Source organism: Diabrotica virgifera, chromosome 6 (assembly GCF_917563875.1).
Source record: "Diabrotica virgifera virgifera chromosome 6, PGI_DIABVI_V3a".
Lineage (NCBI taxonomy): Eukaryota > Metazoa > Arthropoda > Insecta > Coleoptera > Chrysomelidae > Diabrotica > Diabrotica virgifera.
This window is the reverse complement of record NC_065448.1, coordinates 218,748,392-218,767,174: the sequence shown is the minus strand read 5'-3', so window position 1 is coordinate 218,767,174 and position 18,783 is coordinate 218,748,392. Positions and strand designations below refer to the sequence as shown.

Below are 18,783 nucleotides of genomic sequence, written 5' to 3'. Positions count from 1 at the left end.
TGTTCCACTAAAAAATTGATGAATCCCAAGATGGTAGTCTTTTTGTAATATCTCATACTACACATTTCAACTGTCAAACCTCGTCTTTTCCGTTATGTCTAGAAAAAACCTAACTTGATTGGCCTATTACAGGGATGTGCTAGATCTCACGTGACAGTATTCAATAAATAGAATAAAACGATATAGAACAATCAATGATACCAGCATGCAATAAGGGTACTATACGCGTATATTTGGTCAGATTACACCGTTTGAGGTGTCATTTGAGAGGGTTTACCGAATATAATAATTATAGTACGATAACATAAGAAACTTCATAATAGTGTGCTAAAGGAGCCTTATCCGAACATATAAGAAAATACAATGATACAAAAAATGGTGTCATGTTTTATAATCAGTTATCAAGTAGTGGACTGACATAGTAAATAAGATATTATGTAAAAGACTAAGTTTTCAATCCAATAGCACATAAAACAACACCAGAAAATGTTGTTTCACATCCTACCAGGCTAAAACAATGGGAACCTTCTCTGGAAACTCCTACGAGGCTTCTACAATTTTCAAGCCTTAACGGATGCTAAGACTAAAGAAGGTGAGGAAATTTTACAATTTATAGCTCACGTCATATCTGCTCAGCGCGGTAAAGTTCCAACGAGAATGGTTCCCTTCCTACTCCAATCAGAGTAAACATGTAAATCAAAAATGAATAGCCATTTTCAATTTCGTTGCAACACGAAACCACAGCCGCATCATTGTTCCAGTTCAATCAGAGAGTGCAGCAAGCACCTCTACCGGTTTCGAAACTTATTAATCTCTTATCAGGAGACAGATATGCTGCTCTCTCTGACCCAACTAGGACAAATCCTGGCGTGCAGTCACGGATTGCAACGAACGAAATGGCAGGGATGCCCTAGCGGCAACTGCTAGCAAAAGACTAAGTTTTCAATCTAATAGCACATAAAATAACACCAGAAAATATTGTTCCACTTCCTACCAGACTGAAACAATGGGAGCCTTCTCTGGTAACACCTCCGAGGCACCTACAATTTGCAAGCCATAACGGATGCTTAGACTAAGGAAGATGAGGGAATTAAGGGAAGACGAGGCGCGATAAAGTTCCAACGAGAATGGTTCCCTTCGTACTCCTATCAGAGTAAACATAGAAAATGGTTATTCACTTTTTATTTACATGTTTACTCTGATTGGAGTCAGTGGCGGCTCGTGGTAATTTAAGGAGGGTGTTCAATTAAAGAATGTAATTATACGAACGGTAAATACGCGCCGCGCCGCAGGCGAAAAATTTTTGGGGCCTCGCCAAAAGATGTTCTGTAAAATGAAACCTATCTTTGACCCGATTAGTCAGGATGTAACACACTTTTTTTGTTTTGTGCAGAATATGATACCTACTGAATGATGGCACTTCTTCGGGGTGAAGGTGGAGACAGAAGTTACGAGTAATGAAATGGCTTTGTCAAAACTGTTTAAAAATCCGTTTATTTTAACGGCATCCAAAGACCGAGATTGAAATTATAGGTAGTTTTATTCTTTGAAAATACTAAACATGGAAAACAAGATAAAGAATGTAGTTTATCACACCCACATAATCACTAAGTTTTTCTATATTGTTCAACTTTAAAACAATGTTTAAACTTTTTGTTTCTTATTGCACATTCTTGTAATACCAAGTTTATCTCCGGCCAATTAGTCCATTCTTTTTATAAGAAGTCGATTTTCAAAACTATTTGCATTTTCTTTTATAAACTTCACTGAATAAGGCTCCACCATCCTAAAAAAACTACCTACCAATATTGTATTTAATAAAATCCCACAACAGAAAATGCCAAACTGTGAATCGAAACGCTTCGCCCCGGTCTCTGTGTGTGTGCAGTGCACAAATGGTCAATGTTTTAAGATAGGAGAATCCCTGGTTCACGGATTTAAGAGCTCTCGTTCTTCTATAGGGTTACTGTATAGTGGCTGGGTTCAATTTGAATTCTGCACTTAAAACGTGCATCTAGCGTAGCGGTGTTGTGCAAACAAATTATGTGATTAATAAATACAGTTATATTTTAATGATACTATGATATTTATGATATTTATGAGATTTAGGAAAAATATTTTAATGACATTTATGAGATTTTAAAAAATATGTATTTTAATGAAATTTCATTGGGTGTTCACTGCACAAGTGAACCAATGGAGAAACCGCCCCTGATTGGAGTACGAAGGGAACCATTCTCGTTGGAATTTGACCGCGCTGAGCAGATGGGACGTGAATTATAAATTGTAAAATTTCCTCATCTTCCTTAGTCTCAGCATCCGGTATGGCTTGCAAATTGAAGGGTTCAGGCAAAGAAGGTCCTATGTCAAAATAATAAGTTTCGGGAAAAACGGTTTTAACGGTTAAAACTCTCTGGTGTTTATTTATTATTTATGCATTGACCAAAACTCGTTTATTTACTAAATTTGCTGGAATTATGGCTAAAAATGGCATTAGCCTACGTGTAAAACATGACATAGCACTTTTTTCGCCGGGACAGCACGGACTTGCTACCTTCGTAGCCTAATTAGAGAAATATAAAATATGTTGTTATTCCTGACTGAACACGTTCATAGCGGTGATTTATTTATAGAATGGTAGTCGACATCGCTGGTTAACAGAGGGGACCAGAAACTCATTTTCTGCAAAAATTGACATAGCACCCTTTTTTGCCTGTACCCTTCAATTGTAAAAGCCTCGGAGGTGTTACTAGAGAAGGTTCCCATTGTTTTTAGTCTGGTAGGATGTGGAACAACATTTTCTGGTGTTGTTTTATGTGCTATTAGATTGAAAACTTAGTCTTTTGTTGGCAGTTGCCGCTAGGGCATCCCTGCCATTTCATTGGTTACAATCCGTGACTGCACGTCCAACGTCACGTTGGATCAGAGAGAGCAGCATATATGTCTCCTGATGAGAGACTAATAAGTTTCGAATCGGTAGAGGTGCTTGCTGCACTCTCTGATTGAACCGGAATAATGATGCGGCTGTGTTTTCGTGTTGCAACTAAATTGAAAATGATTATTCATTTAAGATTTTATGTGTAAATTTCATTACAATGCTGCCAGTTGTTTCGAAAAATTGTAAAAAATTAGAATTTTTTTTCCTTTAATGCACTCTATCTTGAACACGGTTGACAACAAGCCCTAATTATTTTTCAGTTTTGTACCTATCCTAGAGAGGGTGTTACATTTTTTAAACACCCTGTATACGATCGAAATAGAATTGTTATGGGATTTTTAAGCGTCAAATAACGTTAGTATAGTTTCGACTAGTTTCGCAAATAACATTTTATATGTATAAACATTTTCAATTTCTTTGCAATCCGAAAAAGCAGTAGCATTATACTCTAGTTAAATCGGAGAGTGCAGGAAGAGTCTATACCGGTTTCGGGGATTTTTTCCCCTCATCAGTAGTTCCATGTCCTCTTCTCTCCAATTCAACCAGGCACGTCGCTTTGGGTTTTTCCGGATTGCAAAGAAAGAAATGGGAAAAATAAATTTCGACTCAATTCAAGCTTTCTGCTTAACCCAGGTATAAACATACCAAAAGGCACTGCCAGGAAAACATTCCACTTTGCGGTTCAGAGAGCCCATATGAAACGAGTCTTTGTACTCTATGCAGAGTATGGCATTAACAAAATAAGAAAATCTACGGTTTCGTTTTGAATAAAATTTGTCTTCCTCCATCCCCCGATAGTACTATTTCTAGGTCTACCTGTTGTCAAGAAGGCTCTAAGGAAGACAGATTTTTACCATTCCGACCGTAGATTGTCGATATAAATTAAAATAATTTATATCGCAGTATGGATAGAACGCCCTCTAACGGGGAATAAGCGAAACGAATTTCGACTCAATTCAAGCTTTCTGCTTAACCCAGGTATAAACTTACCAAAAGGCACCGCCAGGAAAACATTCCACTTTGCGGTTCAGAGAGCCCATATGAAACGAAACCGTAGATTTTCTTATTTTGTTAATGCCATACTCTGCATAGAGTACAAAGACACGTTTCATATGGGCTCTCTGAACCTCAAAGTGGAATGTTTTCCTGGCGGTGTCTTTTGGTATGTTTATACCTGGGTTAAGCAGAAAGCTTGAATTGAGTCGAAATTAATTTCGCTTATTCCCCGTTAGAGGGCGTTCTATCCATACTGCGATATAAATTATTTTAATTTATATCGACAATCTACAGTCGGAATGGTAAAAATATGTCTTCCTTAGAGCCTCCTTGATCACAGGTAGACCTAGAAATAGTACTATCGGGGGATGGAGGAAGACAGATTTTAATCAAAACGAAACCGTAGATTTTCTTATTTTTTTAAAGAAAGAAATGCCGCGGATATCGTAGAGACATCTATCAAGTAACAAAATAAGTTGTCAATAAAGTAGTACAAAAAAACGACAATAAATATCGTTCTCGTACCACCAGATTGACAAGAGGTGGCACTTTTCTGGTTACTACCCCCGTGATTTTCACAAATTATAAATCATACGGGTGCCGAGACGAAATTAAGATTAGGGAATTTTTAAATAATTCACGTCCCATCTGCTCAGCGTGGTAAAAGTTCCAACGAGAAAGATACCTTAGTACTTCACAAAAGAATAAATGAATTGAAAATGTTTGTACATTTTCAATGTATAAACATTTTCAATTTCTTTGCAATCCGCAAAAAGCAGCAGCAGTATATGTACTCTGGTTAAATCGGAGAGTACAGGAAGAGTCTACACCGGTTTCGGGGATTTTCCCCCTCATTAGTAGTCCCATGTCCTCTTCTCTACAATTCAACCAGGCACCTCGCTTTGGGTTTTTCCAGATTTATCCGTATGATTTATAATTTTTGAAAATCACGGGGGTAGTAACCAGAGAACTTCTACCTGTTGTCAATCTGTTGGTACGAGAACGATATTTATTGTCGTTTTCTGTGCTACTTCATTGATAACTGATTTTGTTAACATTTTATATTTTTGCCTGTAAATAATTCCAGCAATTTCTAGCGCCATTGGAATTAAATTTCAACGCAAAATACTTTTTTCCCTAATTCCGTAAAATTTTCCGCTCGTACTATCTAGTTAAATAAAATACATTTTCCGAACTGAAAACTAATTACTCCTTTACTTACCGTAGCAGCTGTACCCATCTTCTCTTAAAATAAACCTTTCTTTACAGTCACATTCATACATTCCGTCATGCAATTCGTAGCAGAGCTGCTCACAGGGGCTGCTTTCGTCGCATTTTCCTGAAAACAAATAATAAACTTGAAACTTTTAATCGACTAACAAAATAAAAGTTGTTTTTCTCCTTTTTATACAACTACTGTTTAAATGGAACTTGCTATGCACCGGTTTATATTCATTTAAAACAGAACTTTTTAGAAATACGAAAAATAAGAGGAAAAAATACATATTTTTCCGTCGTGTTTAGTTTCCTTATATTTTAATTGATTTTACTATTTAATTTTTAAATGTGTAATTTTTAATATTCGTTCGGTAATTTTTTTTTTATTTTTTTTATTTAGCTAATGCCTTGACAATTAATGGCCATTGGCATGATAGGTACGGTAATTTTGAACAGTTAGGTACCAAGTGTCATGTTTAGTGTGTGTGTTGAGTAAGTGTCTTGTTACTTTGCAAAGTCGACGTCATTGTCTTTGCAAATAGACGCTAATTGTATCCGAACGTCTGCGGTCCCTCCGGTGAGTACCGATCCCACAAGGACAGAAACTATATTCATTTATTAATTTATAATAAATGAAAAATTTCTGACCCTGGTGAGATACGAACCCACAACCTTTCGGATTTTTTCATTCCAAAGGCAGGCACTCTTACCACTAAGACATGGAGGGGGTAAATTTATTTACCCGAAAATCTCTTAAAAAGATTAAAATACACACACCGGCAAAATAAAAGGAACACCTTAAAAATGGGACATGTCTTACGCAGTCATACTGTGTTTTTTCCTTAATGTTCGGAGTACCCTGTGGAATATTCTCTAGCCTATATAAAATATTAAAATTAAAACTCAATTGTAGCCTTAGGCTTTTTTAACATTCTTTTTTTTTAGATTAATTTGCTTATGTTGCATAACAAAAAAAGTTAGGTACTTTAACAGCTAGCCATGTTCTTCATCAGTACAGGGTGTTTTTAAATAGGTGAGACAAACGTTAAGGGGTATTTCTGCATGAAAAAACAATGACAGTTTAATTTATAAACATATGTCCTCAAATGCTTCTTTTCCGAGATGCTCTAAAACCGGTTGAGATATGCAAATGAAATTTGGTAGGTTGTAAGAGGTAGTTATTGTGCATTTTCTGACATACAACTAAGAATTTTTTATTCACCATTGGCGTGCATACGGGTATAAACATTTTAGATATATCCCGTATTCACGCCAATGAAGAAAATAAAATTTGTAATTGTATGTCAAAGAATGCGCAATAGCTACTTCTTAAAACCGACCAAATTTCATTTGCATATCTCAACCGGTTTTAGATCAATAAATCGTCAGTTTGCAAGAAAAAATACAACATCCCGTATCTCGGAAATGAAGCATTTGCCGGCATGCGTTTATAAAGTAAACTAACATAATTTTTTCATGCAGAATTACCACTTAAAGTTTGTCGCATTTATTTAAAAACACCCTGTATTGATGAAGAGCATGGCTAGTTATTAAAGTGCCTAACTTTTTTATTATCCAACAGAAGCAAATTAATCAAAAAGGAAAATATTAAAAAAGTCTAATAGTCCAGGGTAACAAGGTTTTTTCCATGACACTTGAACAGCCAGGGTACTGAAGCGTTTTTTCGATAGGTAATACCTATAAGAGCAAATTGTAACTATTTCTTGCGTAGGATCTGGCGGCCATTTTTATTTATAAACAATTAAGTGTCAAAAAATGGCATTTTTCAGTTTTTTTTTTCAAATCAATGGAAAACAGGGAAACTTATGGTTTTTTTAGTACAAATACCTTCGATATTATGGAAAAATCTTTGAAATGACGTATTACAAAGTTTGATATACTCATTTACTGTTACTATAATTGCAAAAAAGTTCGGAATTGCAAAAAAAATTATTTTCGCAATAACTGTTGTAAAAATCAGTGTATAGCTTTTAAATTTTTGTCAAATAAAGATTCTTTGGTGTTTAATATGTTATAAAAATTCCAAAGCGATTAATTCAATTTTTTAAATTTTAATCAAATTGTTTATCCCAGAGTGCATTTTTTTTTCAATAATATAAGTCAGAAAAAAATAACGTTAGAACCATTCCACAGGTGTCAAATGAAATAGCATGAGCTGTTTTCAAATTGGTTTAAAAAAAGTGAATAAAAAATGCATTTATTAGTATTAAATAATTATGCAAAAGATCGTAAATCTTTCATTATCAACTTTTTATTTTGTTATATAAGAAATTATACATATTTATTACAATTTTTTTTTCAATTATGATATAGATAACATTACTTGGTAGTTGTACACTTAAAACGGGGTAAAAAAGTTAATTTTTTTGGAAAAGGTTATTCAAAAAGTTTAAAAAGAAAAATTGACGATAATTTTGCATAATTATTTATTACTAATAAATGCATTTTTATTCGCTTTTTTGAACCACGTTGAAAACGTAGCTCATGCTCTTTCATTTGACACCTGTGAAATGGTTCTAAGGCCATTTTTTTCTGACTTATGTTATTGCAAAAAAAATTCTTTCTGGAAAAAACAATTTAAATAAAATTTAAACAATTGAATAAATCGCTCTGAAATTTTTATCACATTTAAACACCAAAGAACCCCCATTTGACAAAATGTTCAAAGCTGTACACTAAGTTTTCCAACAGTTATGGAGAAAATATTTTTTTTGCAATTCCGACTTTTCTCGCAATTATATTAACAATAAATGAGTATATCAAAATTTGTAATACGTCATTTTAAAGCTTTTTCCATAATCTCGAAGATATTTGTACTAAAAAAATCATAAGTTTCACTGTTTTCCGTTGATTTGAAAAAAAAAAGGGAAAATGCCATTTTTTGACAGTTAATTGTTTATAAATAAAAATAGCCGCCAGATCCTACGCAGGAAATAGTTATAATTTGTTCCTATAGGTATTATCTGTCGAAAAAACGCTTCAGTACCCTGGCTGCTGAAGTGTCACGAACAGGGTATATTTTTGTCTTATTACCCTGGCCTATAAGGCACCAATCGAGTTTTAACTTAAATATTTTATATAGACTAAAATTTTCCACAAGGTGTTCCTGATTTTAAGGAAAAAACACAGTATGATTCTTTCACCCGGTATAAAATGACATTTACATGTCTAGCAAAAATATTATTACACCGATATTCTTAAATAATAAGGCTACAATATGCTGGAAAAATCACCCAAATCCGACTGCTTTAGGAGATTCGAGACATCAAACATGTCCCATTTTTAAGATGTATCTTTAATTTTGCCGGTGTGTATCATTTTTAATACATATTTATATACGTTTTAATAATTTGTTAAAATTCGACAATTATTGTAATTTTTATTGTTAGGAATGGCTATAAAATTTACCGTTTTGTAAGGAATAAGTTGTTTAATATTTGTGAATATCGAAAAAAGGCATTCATGAAAGATTCGTGTAGGCATAGGTAATTTACACAAAATTTAAAATGTATATTTTTATAAGACTGTTTTTACTACCCCTCCGCTATCTAGATTATATTAACCATTTTGTAACTTGATATATTATTTTAAATTAATAAAATAATATTTTTGCAGTTATTATAACTCCCGGCAAACTGGTCGTGGTTCAAGACACGCCGGTTCCTGATTTTCTTTTATTTAGCTCCTGAAGGAATCATTCAAGGGACAGATTCATAAATGAAGAAATAATTCAAATCTTGGGTGTTTCGAAGGAACTGCTAAAAACTTACGGAGCAATCGGTAGGGATGGCAACGATGTATCAATACAGTCAATATATCGATATATTTAAAAACTGTATCGATATTTTTATATCGATATTTTATTTTCGATATATCGACACATATATCGATATTTGGGATTCAATGTATCGTCACACGGGATTAATAGATTATGTTAGTGCCTATTTAATATTACAAAAAAAATATATATAAAAAGTAATCTAATGACGTTTGCTATTTGTTTAAAGCTCTATCAAGAAAGCTCTGTCTAATAGACAGAGTCGTAAATAGAGAAATTCTACTATTGGACGTACTTAAACAAACGCCTAAACTAAAAGAGCACTGTGTAAGGATGGCAATGATGTATCAATACATTTAATATAGCTATGTGTTTGAAAATTGTATCGATATTTTTATATTTTCACACAGGCACGTATTTAATATTATACAAAAAAATATATATTGTATATAAAAAAAATTAATCTACTGACGTTGGCTAATTTTATAAAACTATTTCAAGAAAATAACAAATAAATAAAAGTTCACTGTATGATTAGATAGCATGACAGCTGTGTATCTGCTCAGCTGTCAACCTCCATTTAGGCTTGCCAGCTGTTAACAACGCGAGCTATCAGAGATACACAGATAGTGAAAGAAAGCTAGCGCGCATGCCACTGGTATAACAAGATAACTGCTTTAACAACTCGCATTCGCTATCAAACATTGTTAAACAAGGGAAACGCAAATATTTCATAACTTGTAAGTACCTGCGTCATGACATTTTTTTGCCAAAAATTGATAAGTACAATGAGGATATTGACTATCTTCAGTAAAAATTTTGCTATAGATTTTACATTATGTACAAATTTGACCCATCTCTTTTTATTTTTGGCCAGCGTCCTTGCTTCTATCCATGTTGTTCCCATTGTTTCGAATATTTTTCCTAGGGTTCTATCACATGTTATCACTATCTATCACATGTCAAACTTTCTTCTTCCTTCTTTGTGTTTTTGCCTGCCTAACTTCTTTCACATGTTTTTTATAATCCATAAAAATCCACAAGGAAAAATTTCCTGTAGCTGGCTGTATACCATTAATTACAAGTAAAATTTAGTAAAAAATTTTTGGCTTGATAAAAGGTATATTAGTTTAAAAAGCCCCTATAGGGCTACAAACATAGAAACGAAACGTTCTCGCTCTATAACAAGAGCATCATCAGTGTTACAAGAACATGGTGAGTCAACCAAAAAATACAAAGGCCAAAGCCTTTAAAAAACAGACTAAAAGTCTTATATAGATGCCAACATGGCAAAATCCAAAGGATGGATAAAATTCCTACGGCTACGGCCCGAGTTGCTGTCACCTCTTGTAACATAATGACCTAATGATACCTATTGACCCACTTACCACGTGTGGGAGTCATATGTTGCCCAGGGCCGTAGCCATAGGAAGTTTATCCATCCTTTGGATTTTACCATGTTGGCATCTATGTATATAAGACTTTTAGTCTGTTTTTGAAAGGCTTTGACCTTTGTATTTTTTGGTTGGCTTACCATGTTCTTTTAACACTGATGCTCTTGTTATAGAGCAAAAACGTTTTGCCTCTATGTTTGTAGCCCTATTGGGCCTTTAGACTAATATACCTTTTACCAAGCCAAACATTTTTTATAAAATTTTACTTTTTATAGTCCATTCTCTGAAGATGACACCAGTAACTGAGTTGCCCGTTTTCTATAAATTCTAAGGTTAATTCTATTTCCAAATCTCTTATTTGAGTGTTCCGTAGTCTATCTCGTTTGGTAATTGCTCGAACTCGTCCAAGAAATCTCATTTCTACTGCCTGTATTTTACCCTTTTGTCGTTGTGTTAGAACCTACGACTCGCAACCAAAAGTTAATACAGGCCTATATATTGACGACTTGAACCCATTAATTTTTATTTTTCTTGAAATTTCTTTATTATTTCTGAACTTATTACTCATTGTAATATAGGTTCAGCATTTTTTAAATTCTATTATTAATTTCTGTTTCCTGTTTTCCGCTGTCTTCTCATTCTACTCCTAATTGATCTATATTTACTTCTATTTTTATGTTTATCTTTTCTTTTCTTTATTTTTTCCCATGACCATAACTTTTGTTTTATTTTTATTAATTGTCATGACATATTTTTTTAGTATTTCGTTCCATATTTCTATTATTTTTTGTAGTTGTTTCTCATTTTCGACCAATATGACGACGTCGTCAGCGAATTCTCCTTCTGAAAGGTCTACTCTTCTTATATTTCTACAACCCACATGCATTTTTTTACAGTTATACGTTACATTCTTTAATTATCTCGTCCATGTAAATTATAAATAGTGTTGGACTTAATCCTCCACCTTGCCTCAGACCGTCATTTGTAGTAAATGGTTTTGAAGTAAGTACTTTAAGCAGAGATATTTAACACATTTTAAAACAGCTATTAACCTCACGAACGTTAAAAAGGTCACAATGTTATAATTCTTAGTCACGTTTTTTAAATGGAGCTCCTGCTTCGAAGTTTCATTCTCGGAAATGACCTTCTTTCTTTCGTACTTAAAAAAAATGCCAAATTGTCGTCTGACATGCGGCACAATGTCAACAGTTACGGTATTATAAATTGGAGTTTCACAAGTTGAGAGATTTAAAGGTAGAGTTTTAATGGTCCCTGTGTTTTAATGGGCATTTTTTTCGCATAAGGAACTGCGCCGTATTCTCGGAAGCACTTATTTCCGTACTTAGCAGAAACTGGCGCTCTATTTTTTATCATTCGTGTAAATTAATGGGCTTTTGGATAATTTGAATAATATGTAAGTTACTTTGTTACTGTTTTAAAAAAAAAATTGTTCACAGTTTAAAAATTCTTACTGAAATGTATTCAGTTTTATTTAGCGTATGGCTTAAGTAAATCACAGAATATATTTAGATTTATGCATTATACAATGCATCACAAACAGATGTCCAGCCTTTTTATATATTCGATTGACCCTTCGGTTGCCATGACAAAGTCTATAGGGTCGCCTGTGTATGCTCTGCGTCGGCAGTCCTGAACAATGTGACTGATCGTCTGTCTTGCGGTGCCGCAGTAACAAGAATGCGAAGGAAGTTTACCCCATCTGTAGAGGGAGTCGGCGCATCTTCCACAGTTTGTTCGAATTCGATTAAGGGCTGCCCAAATCTTACGGGGACGTTCAAATTCGCCAGGTTTTGCTATAATGTCCGGTAGACTATGGTAATGCGGATCTGTCCTACTTTCCCAACCTTCTTTCCATCGGGTATTTAAGTCAAAGTTGGATTGCTGCAGCGCTTGAGCAGATTGTAGAGGGGTAACCTGGATCGAAGACGGTTTCCAAGTATATCGGGGATGTCGCTGTGGACTAGAAGCTGGCGACTGTCCATTATTTTGTTATATTCTTTAACCAATGCATGTTCGCGGCGTAGGTTGGGTGGTGCTGTATTACTAAGGGTAGGTAGCCACATTGTAGGGGTGGGCTTAATTGTGCCTGTTATCATACGCATAGCACAGTTTAGTTGGGTGTCGACCAGGTGGGTATGCCTGCTATTTAGCCACACTGGTGCACAGTATTCTACCACCGGATATATCAGGCCAAGAGCAGAGGATCTTAAAGTTGATGATGTGGACCCCCATGTAGTGCCGCAGAATTTCTGTATTATATTGTTGCGTGTTTTCAATTTTGCTGCTGTTTTCGTCAGGTGTTCTCTGAATGTGAGCGTTCTGTCTAGAGAAACCCCAAGGTCTTTAGGGTATTTATTGTGTTTTAACAGCTTGTTATTAAAATACACTCGCAATTCTCTGTTTGCCAGCTTGTTGTTGAGATGAAAAGCTGATACTTCAGTTTTTTTAGTACTTGGTTATAGTCTCCATTTCTTAAGGTATTCGCTGAGGATGGATAAGTAATTCGTGAGAGTGATTTCTGTAGTTTCTAAAGATTGGTGGCTTGTTGCAAGAGTCCAGTCGTCAGCATATCCACACTTCCGAGATTTGGTTTCAGGCATGTCAGAAATATAGAGGATGAAAAGTAAAGGGGCAAGAACAGAACCATGTGGAAGACCATTGTTAAGTTTCATCTGTCTACTCGTCTCCTTTCCCATTATAACCTGGAAGGCTCTGTTTGTCAGAATGTTGTCAATGAGGTTAATTATCTTTCTGCAGGGGATAATACGTGCGAGTTTATATATTAATCCCTGTCTCCAAACAGTATCATATGCTGGTGTTAGATCTATAAATACTGTTGCTGTCTTTTGTTTCTTTTGTTTCTTTTGAAAACTAGCTTCTATAAAAATTGTTAATGACATTGTTGTTCAATGGGGACATTTTCTAGTATTCTGTGACTAATTCTGTTAAGGAGAAGCTTTTCTAATAGTTTATATACCATGCTGAGTAGAGCTATGGAGCGGTAGTTTTCTGGCTTATCGTTTCATGTAGTATGTATTCAGTGAAATATTATTACAGGCCAGGGATCTTTCGTGACCGATCAAAATTTACGGAGTTTCAGAGCTTATTTTGACCTGCTAAATTTAAATTTCATACTTGCTTTTACGTCAGCAAATGCAATTAAACAATTTAATTGTGTAAATGTGAATAAAAGTTTAGACATAAGGACATAAAGCTAAACACAAAAATGAATATCTACAAAACGAGCATAAGATCAAGAATGGTGTATTCTAGATATATTTACATTCTCAGCAAGACAAGACATTTACATTCTCAATGGTTTGGACACATAATGATGAGAGAGAAGAGCAATCCGTTAAGAGATATAACCGAATGAATACCACCAGATAAAAGAACCAATAGCAGAACTAAACGGAGATGGAGACAACTAGTTGAAGAATCCTTAAAGAGTATGGAATTTAGAAATAGAAGAAGGACAATCAAAGAGAAAGAGAAGAATGGTGAAAAGTAGTGAAAACAACGAAGTTACACCAGAAACTGTAAAACCAAATCCAGAATGGGATGATTCCCCACACAAAAGGATCTTCAAATGAAAATAATGTCAGCTTCCTCAGTAGCTTATAGCTTTTATAGTTATATCCATCCATCTAATGGCACCACAGCCCAAATCGAGCCTTGCCCGCCTTCAACAAGTTTCTCCAATCATTGCGATTTACCGCTGTTCTTTTCCATAAACGCGTTCCCAGGAAGTTCCTGGCATCCTCATCGACTTCGCCGTCCCATCTCTTTTTAGGTCTTTCAACAGGTCTTTTTCCCTGCATTCTTGCATTTAGCAATTTTCTGGGGATTCTATTCTCATGCATGCGGACCACGTGCCCTGCCCACCGTAATCTCTGCAGTTTAGTGTATTGTGCTAGAGTTGGTTCGCTATATTGCTCGTATATTTCTCTATTATACCTAATTCGCCAGTTGTTATTTTCACTTATTGGACACAGTATCCTACGTAATATTTTTCTTTTAAACACATCTATTGCATTGGCAGATTTCTGTGTCACCACCCATGTTTCACAACCATAACTTACTATGGGCCTGATTATTGTTTTATAGACCCGGTGTTTTGTTTTCCGGTGTACGTCTCGCGATTTGAATATGTGGCCAATCGTGAAATATGCTTTATTTGTCAACACAAGCCTTTTATTTATTTCCAGTTCTTCTTCATTTCTTGCGACCAGATCCATTCCTAGGTACGTGAATCTATTCACATGTTCTATATCGTCAATAAAGTGTTGTTGCGCCGGTCTATTTGATCTGGTTTGTATGAGTAGTTTTGTTTTATTTGTATTTCCCTACTGCTTCTGCACTCTGTTTCAACTGAACGTTGGTTTCTTCCGCTGCATTCATTCTTCTGCTCATTATGTTTATATCATCTGCGTATGCTGCTAATTGGGTAGATTTGTTTGTAAGTATGTTATTTCCGCTCACCGTCAACCGTCTAATTACATATTCAAGAACAAGATTAAAAAGCGTTGGAGCCAGTCCGTCGCCTTGTTTCAGTCCTTGCGTTATCGTAAACGCATCAGTGATCTGTCCTTGAATACATACCTGTGCTTCTGTTTCTGTCATTGTCATTTGCACTAGTCGTATTAATTTTGATGGTATGCCAGATTCTTCCAATATATTAGGTAGATTTGTTCTATCTATTGAATCATAGGCTTGTTTAAAATCTACAAAGAGATTGTAAACGTCCATGTCATATTCCCATGCTTTGGCTAGTATTTGTTTAACTGTAAATAGTTGGTCAATGGTAGATCTATTTTGCCTAAACCCTGCTTGATATTCCCCGATGATTTTTTTCGTGAGACGTTGAAGTCTTCGATTAAGGATGTTTGTGAATATTTTGTATCCCGAACAAAGTAAAGAGATGCCTCTATAATTCTGACACAACAGTTTTTCTCTTTTTTATAAATAGGGCAGATTATATTTTTCTTCTATTGTTGGGGGATTTCTTCTTCTATCCATATCTCTCGTATTAGCTGGCACATCTGTTGTGTCGAATTCCTTCCTCCTTGCTTGACCGATCAAAATTTACGGAGTTTCAGAGCGTATTTTGACGAGCTAAATTTAAATTTAATACTTGCTTTTGCGTCGGAAGTCACAGGCAATGGGAATTTGTTATAAACAATTTAATTGTGTAAATGAAAAAAAAATGTTTAGACCTCAGAAGATAAACCTAAACACATAAATGAAAATCTACAAAACGAGCATAAGACCAATAATGGTGTATGCTAGATACATTTACATTCTCAGCAAGAAAAGACATTTACATTCTCAATGGTTTGGACACATACTAATAAGAGAAAGAGCAGTCCGTTAAAAGATATAACCGAATGAATACCACCAGGTAAAAGAACCAATAGCAGAACTAAACGGAGATGGAGACAACTAGTTGAAGAATCCTTAAAGAGTATGGAATTTAGAAATAGAAGGACAATCAAAGGGAGAGAGAAGAATGGGGAAAAGTAGTGAAAACAACGAAGTCACACCAGAAACTGTAAAAACAAATCCAGAATAGGATGATTCCCCACACAAAAGGATCTTCAAGTGAAAGTAACGTCAGCTTCCTCAGTAGCGTATAGCTTTTATATTTATATATGTATCTATAATTGTGTAAATGATTATAATTCGTAAACTAAGAAACAAAAATTATTTTTACTGAATGACATTCGTTCCTTAATAAAAACCCATAAAATGATATAAGGTAAACCTTGATCCAATAATTAGAACTGGAGATATTGCAAGATTAGTGCAAGAACATTGCAAAATTACGTCATTAAGGTGATTTCTCACTTGAAACTCGATTGCATTTTGAGTAAAGTACCTTGATAATAGCTCAAATTAAACGAAAAAATACCAGCTTTAAAACTAAACCTTAATTATAATCGAAATGTTAATTATTCATTATTTGTTTGTAATGATTTTTAACTACTAAAACTTTACCTAGATTATAACAAAATAAGCTATATGCTTGTACAATCCAAGACAGAGAATGTTATTTATTATAAGTATGTCCAAATATATTTTTTAATGGCCTAAAGCGGTTTTTAAGTGTGTTTTAACCGTATAACTATGAGAGTTTTCGCGCTGTGCATGACTGACGCGAGACCAAGCGTCGTCACCTGACATTTGTGGTGACATATTCTGAAGTTATAAATGATTGATAGTCAGTTTTTTAACGATACTTTTAAAATCTATGTATAAAATATATCTAGTATTAAGAACTGGGTTTCTAAAAATTCACCACAATTTATCTTTTCAACCCCATACGAAACAAAAAGGGAAAAATCTCGCCTCGTTTTTAAACTGGGAGGAGTAATTTAAATTTACCACGCTGTAATGCTTGTTTGTAATTGGTCCAACCGCAGCCGAGTTTACTCCACTAAATTATGAAACTTTGACACTACATAATATTTATGCAATTTTGACACTAATGACTTTTAAATTTCTTAGGTTAATTAATATGTATATCGGCGATTTTTGGTTTTCTGAGTTGTTTTTTTAATTTTTACATTTTTGTCTGCATCTGTATAAAAAACTGTTGTTTTTAGTACTCTTTAGCAAATTGATATTAGTGTTAGTAAGGGCCGGTTGTTCGAACGCTAATCAACAATGATTATTATCAAATATTTAATTACTGTCACCAACTGTGAATGTCAACTTTGTTTGGGTTGCTGAAAACATAATTGATTACAATTATGAGACTAGTTAATCAATTAACATAACAATTATTAACATAATCGATTAATAAATCTCATAATTATTGTAATTAATTATGTTTTCAGCAACCCAAACAAAGTTGACATTGACAGTTGGTGACAGTAATTAAATATTTGATAATGATCATTGTTGATTAACGTTCGAACAACCGGCCCTTATAATAATAAATTGTCCGATACTGATTACTGGATTACCGTCGAAGGCCCACAGGATCAACCAAAAAAGATGATGAATCTGGTGTATCCATCGAGCACTGGTTAAAATTTTCTACAGCGAGAAAGTACTAATATACAGCTCTATATCTTATTGTTTTCACCCAATTTTGAAAAAATTTGAAAACTTTGAATTATTCGTGTCCGTCTGTCCGTCCGTCTGTCTGTCTGTGAACACAACTCCTACGTCATTATACCAGGTAGAATGACAAATGAGGTGTCAAATGAAAGCTGATAGTCCAAGGATGGTACTAAAGGTGAGAAATTTGACACAGGATTTCCGGTATCAGAAATACAACCGGAAGTACTGTTTTAAAGTCACCGGAATAGTACAAGTGATATATTATTAGACGTGTCTTAGCAAGACGAGAACCAGTGGCGTAGCTGAAGATTTCGGGGGCCCCGCGACAATTTTTGTGGGTCCCCGTATTATAAACATAACGACAACTAATAACAGTATAATTACTAAAATAGATGTAAATAACAATATTTGGCCTTTCTTTAATAAGTCTTCATTAGTTACATAGGGTTAGGTAATAGATTTTTTTGGGAATAGACATGAAAACCTATTATACATGTATCTTTTCCGACAAACCTGTTAGTAAGTTGTTGCAATATTATATCTAAATTTCCATTGAAAACATTAACTACAAAACTTTTTTTGTTAAAATTTATTTTTTCGTCGCAGCTGAGCTCATCGTAAAATTTTTTTATAAGTTTTATCTGTTTATTTTTAAATTCCGGTATAAAACCCCACTATTCTGCTATTCCTGCTGCTTTTGCTAAAGTTTCGGAAAACGAATTTCTCATTTTTAGAAGATTATCACGAGTTTTTCTAAAACGTTGAAGGGCGACCGTTAACTCTGCCGTATCAGATTGCAAAAGTGTTGATGTTAGATTAATAAAGTTAAGTATTTTAGATTGAATAGTATATAACGACAAATTCAAAATTATTCATATGCTCTAATAATTAACTTGTAATTTATAATTTTTCATCATTATTTAGTTAGCAATGAAATTTTCGTTAAAGTTTTCATTACTTGTCGGAAAGCTCGAAGCAAAGTCATAACAGCATCATGTCTGGATGACCACCGGGTTTCACATCACCTTTTAAGTGTTGGCAAACGCGATGGATCCAAAGTCATAACAGTACATAGTACATCAATCTTATCTTTTAATACTTGCACTAAAAAAATAATCTTTTTAATTATATCCTAAAGCAACCAACTCCTGAACACCAACAACTGCATCATTCAACACTAGGTTTTTCAATATCAGTTAATACGCCTTTGTACACCTGAATATACACATACACCACTCATAACGCTTGTCCCATCATACCCCTTTCCTCCGCAGTTGTGTACGGTAAGGTGCTTTGATTGTATAAATTTTAAAATTTTATTTATAAGACCTTCTGCACTTTGGTCTAAT

The 18,783-nt window shown here is 34.4% G+C and overlaps 1 protein-coding gene across 1 annotated transcript in view; it reads right to left on the bottom strand.

Annotated features, from left to right (window-relative positions):
- The window catches only part of LOC126887253 (pikachurin), a 679,948-nt gene that overhangs the window by 423,055 nt on the left and 238,110 nt on the right, over positions 1-18,783 (bottom strand). Inside the window, exon 2 of the mRNA XM_050654668.1 lies at positions 5,157-5,273. Coding sequence (XP_050510625.1) covers positions 5,157-5,273 — 117 coding nt within the window. The remainder of the gene's footprint in view (positions 1-5,156; positions 5,274-18,783) is intronic.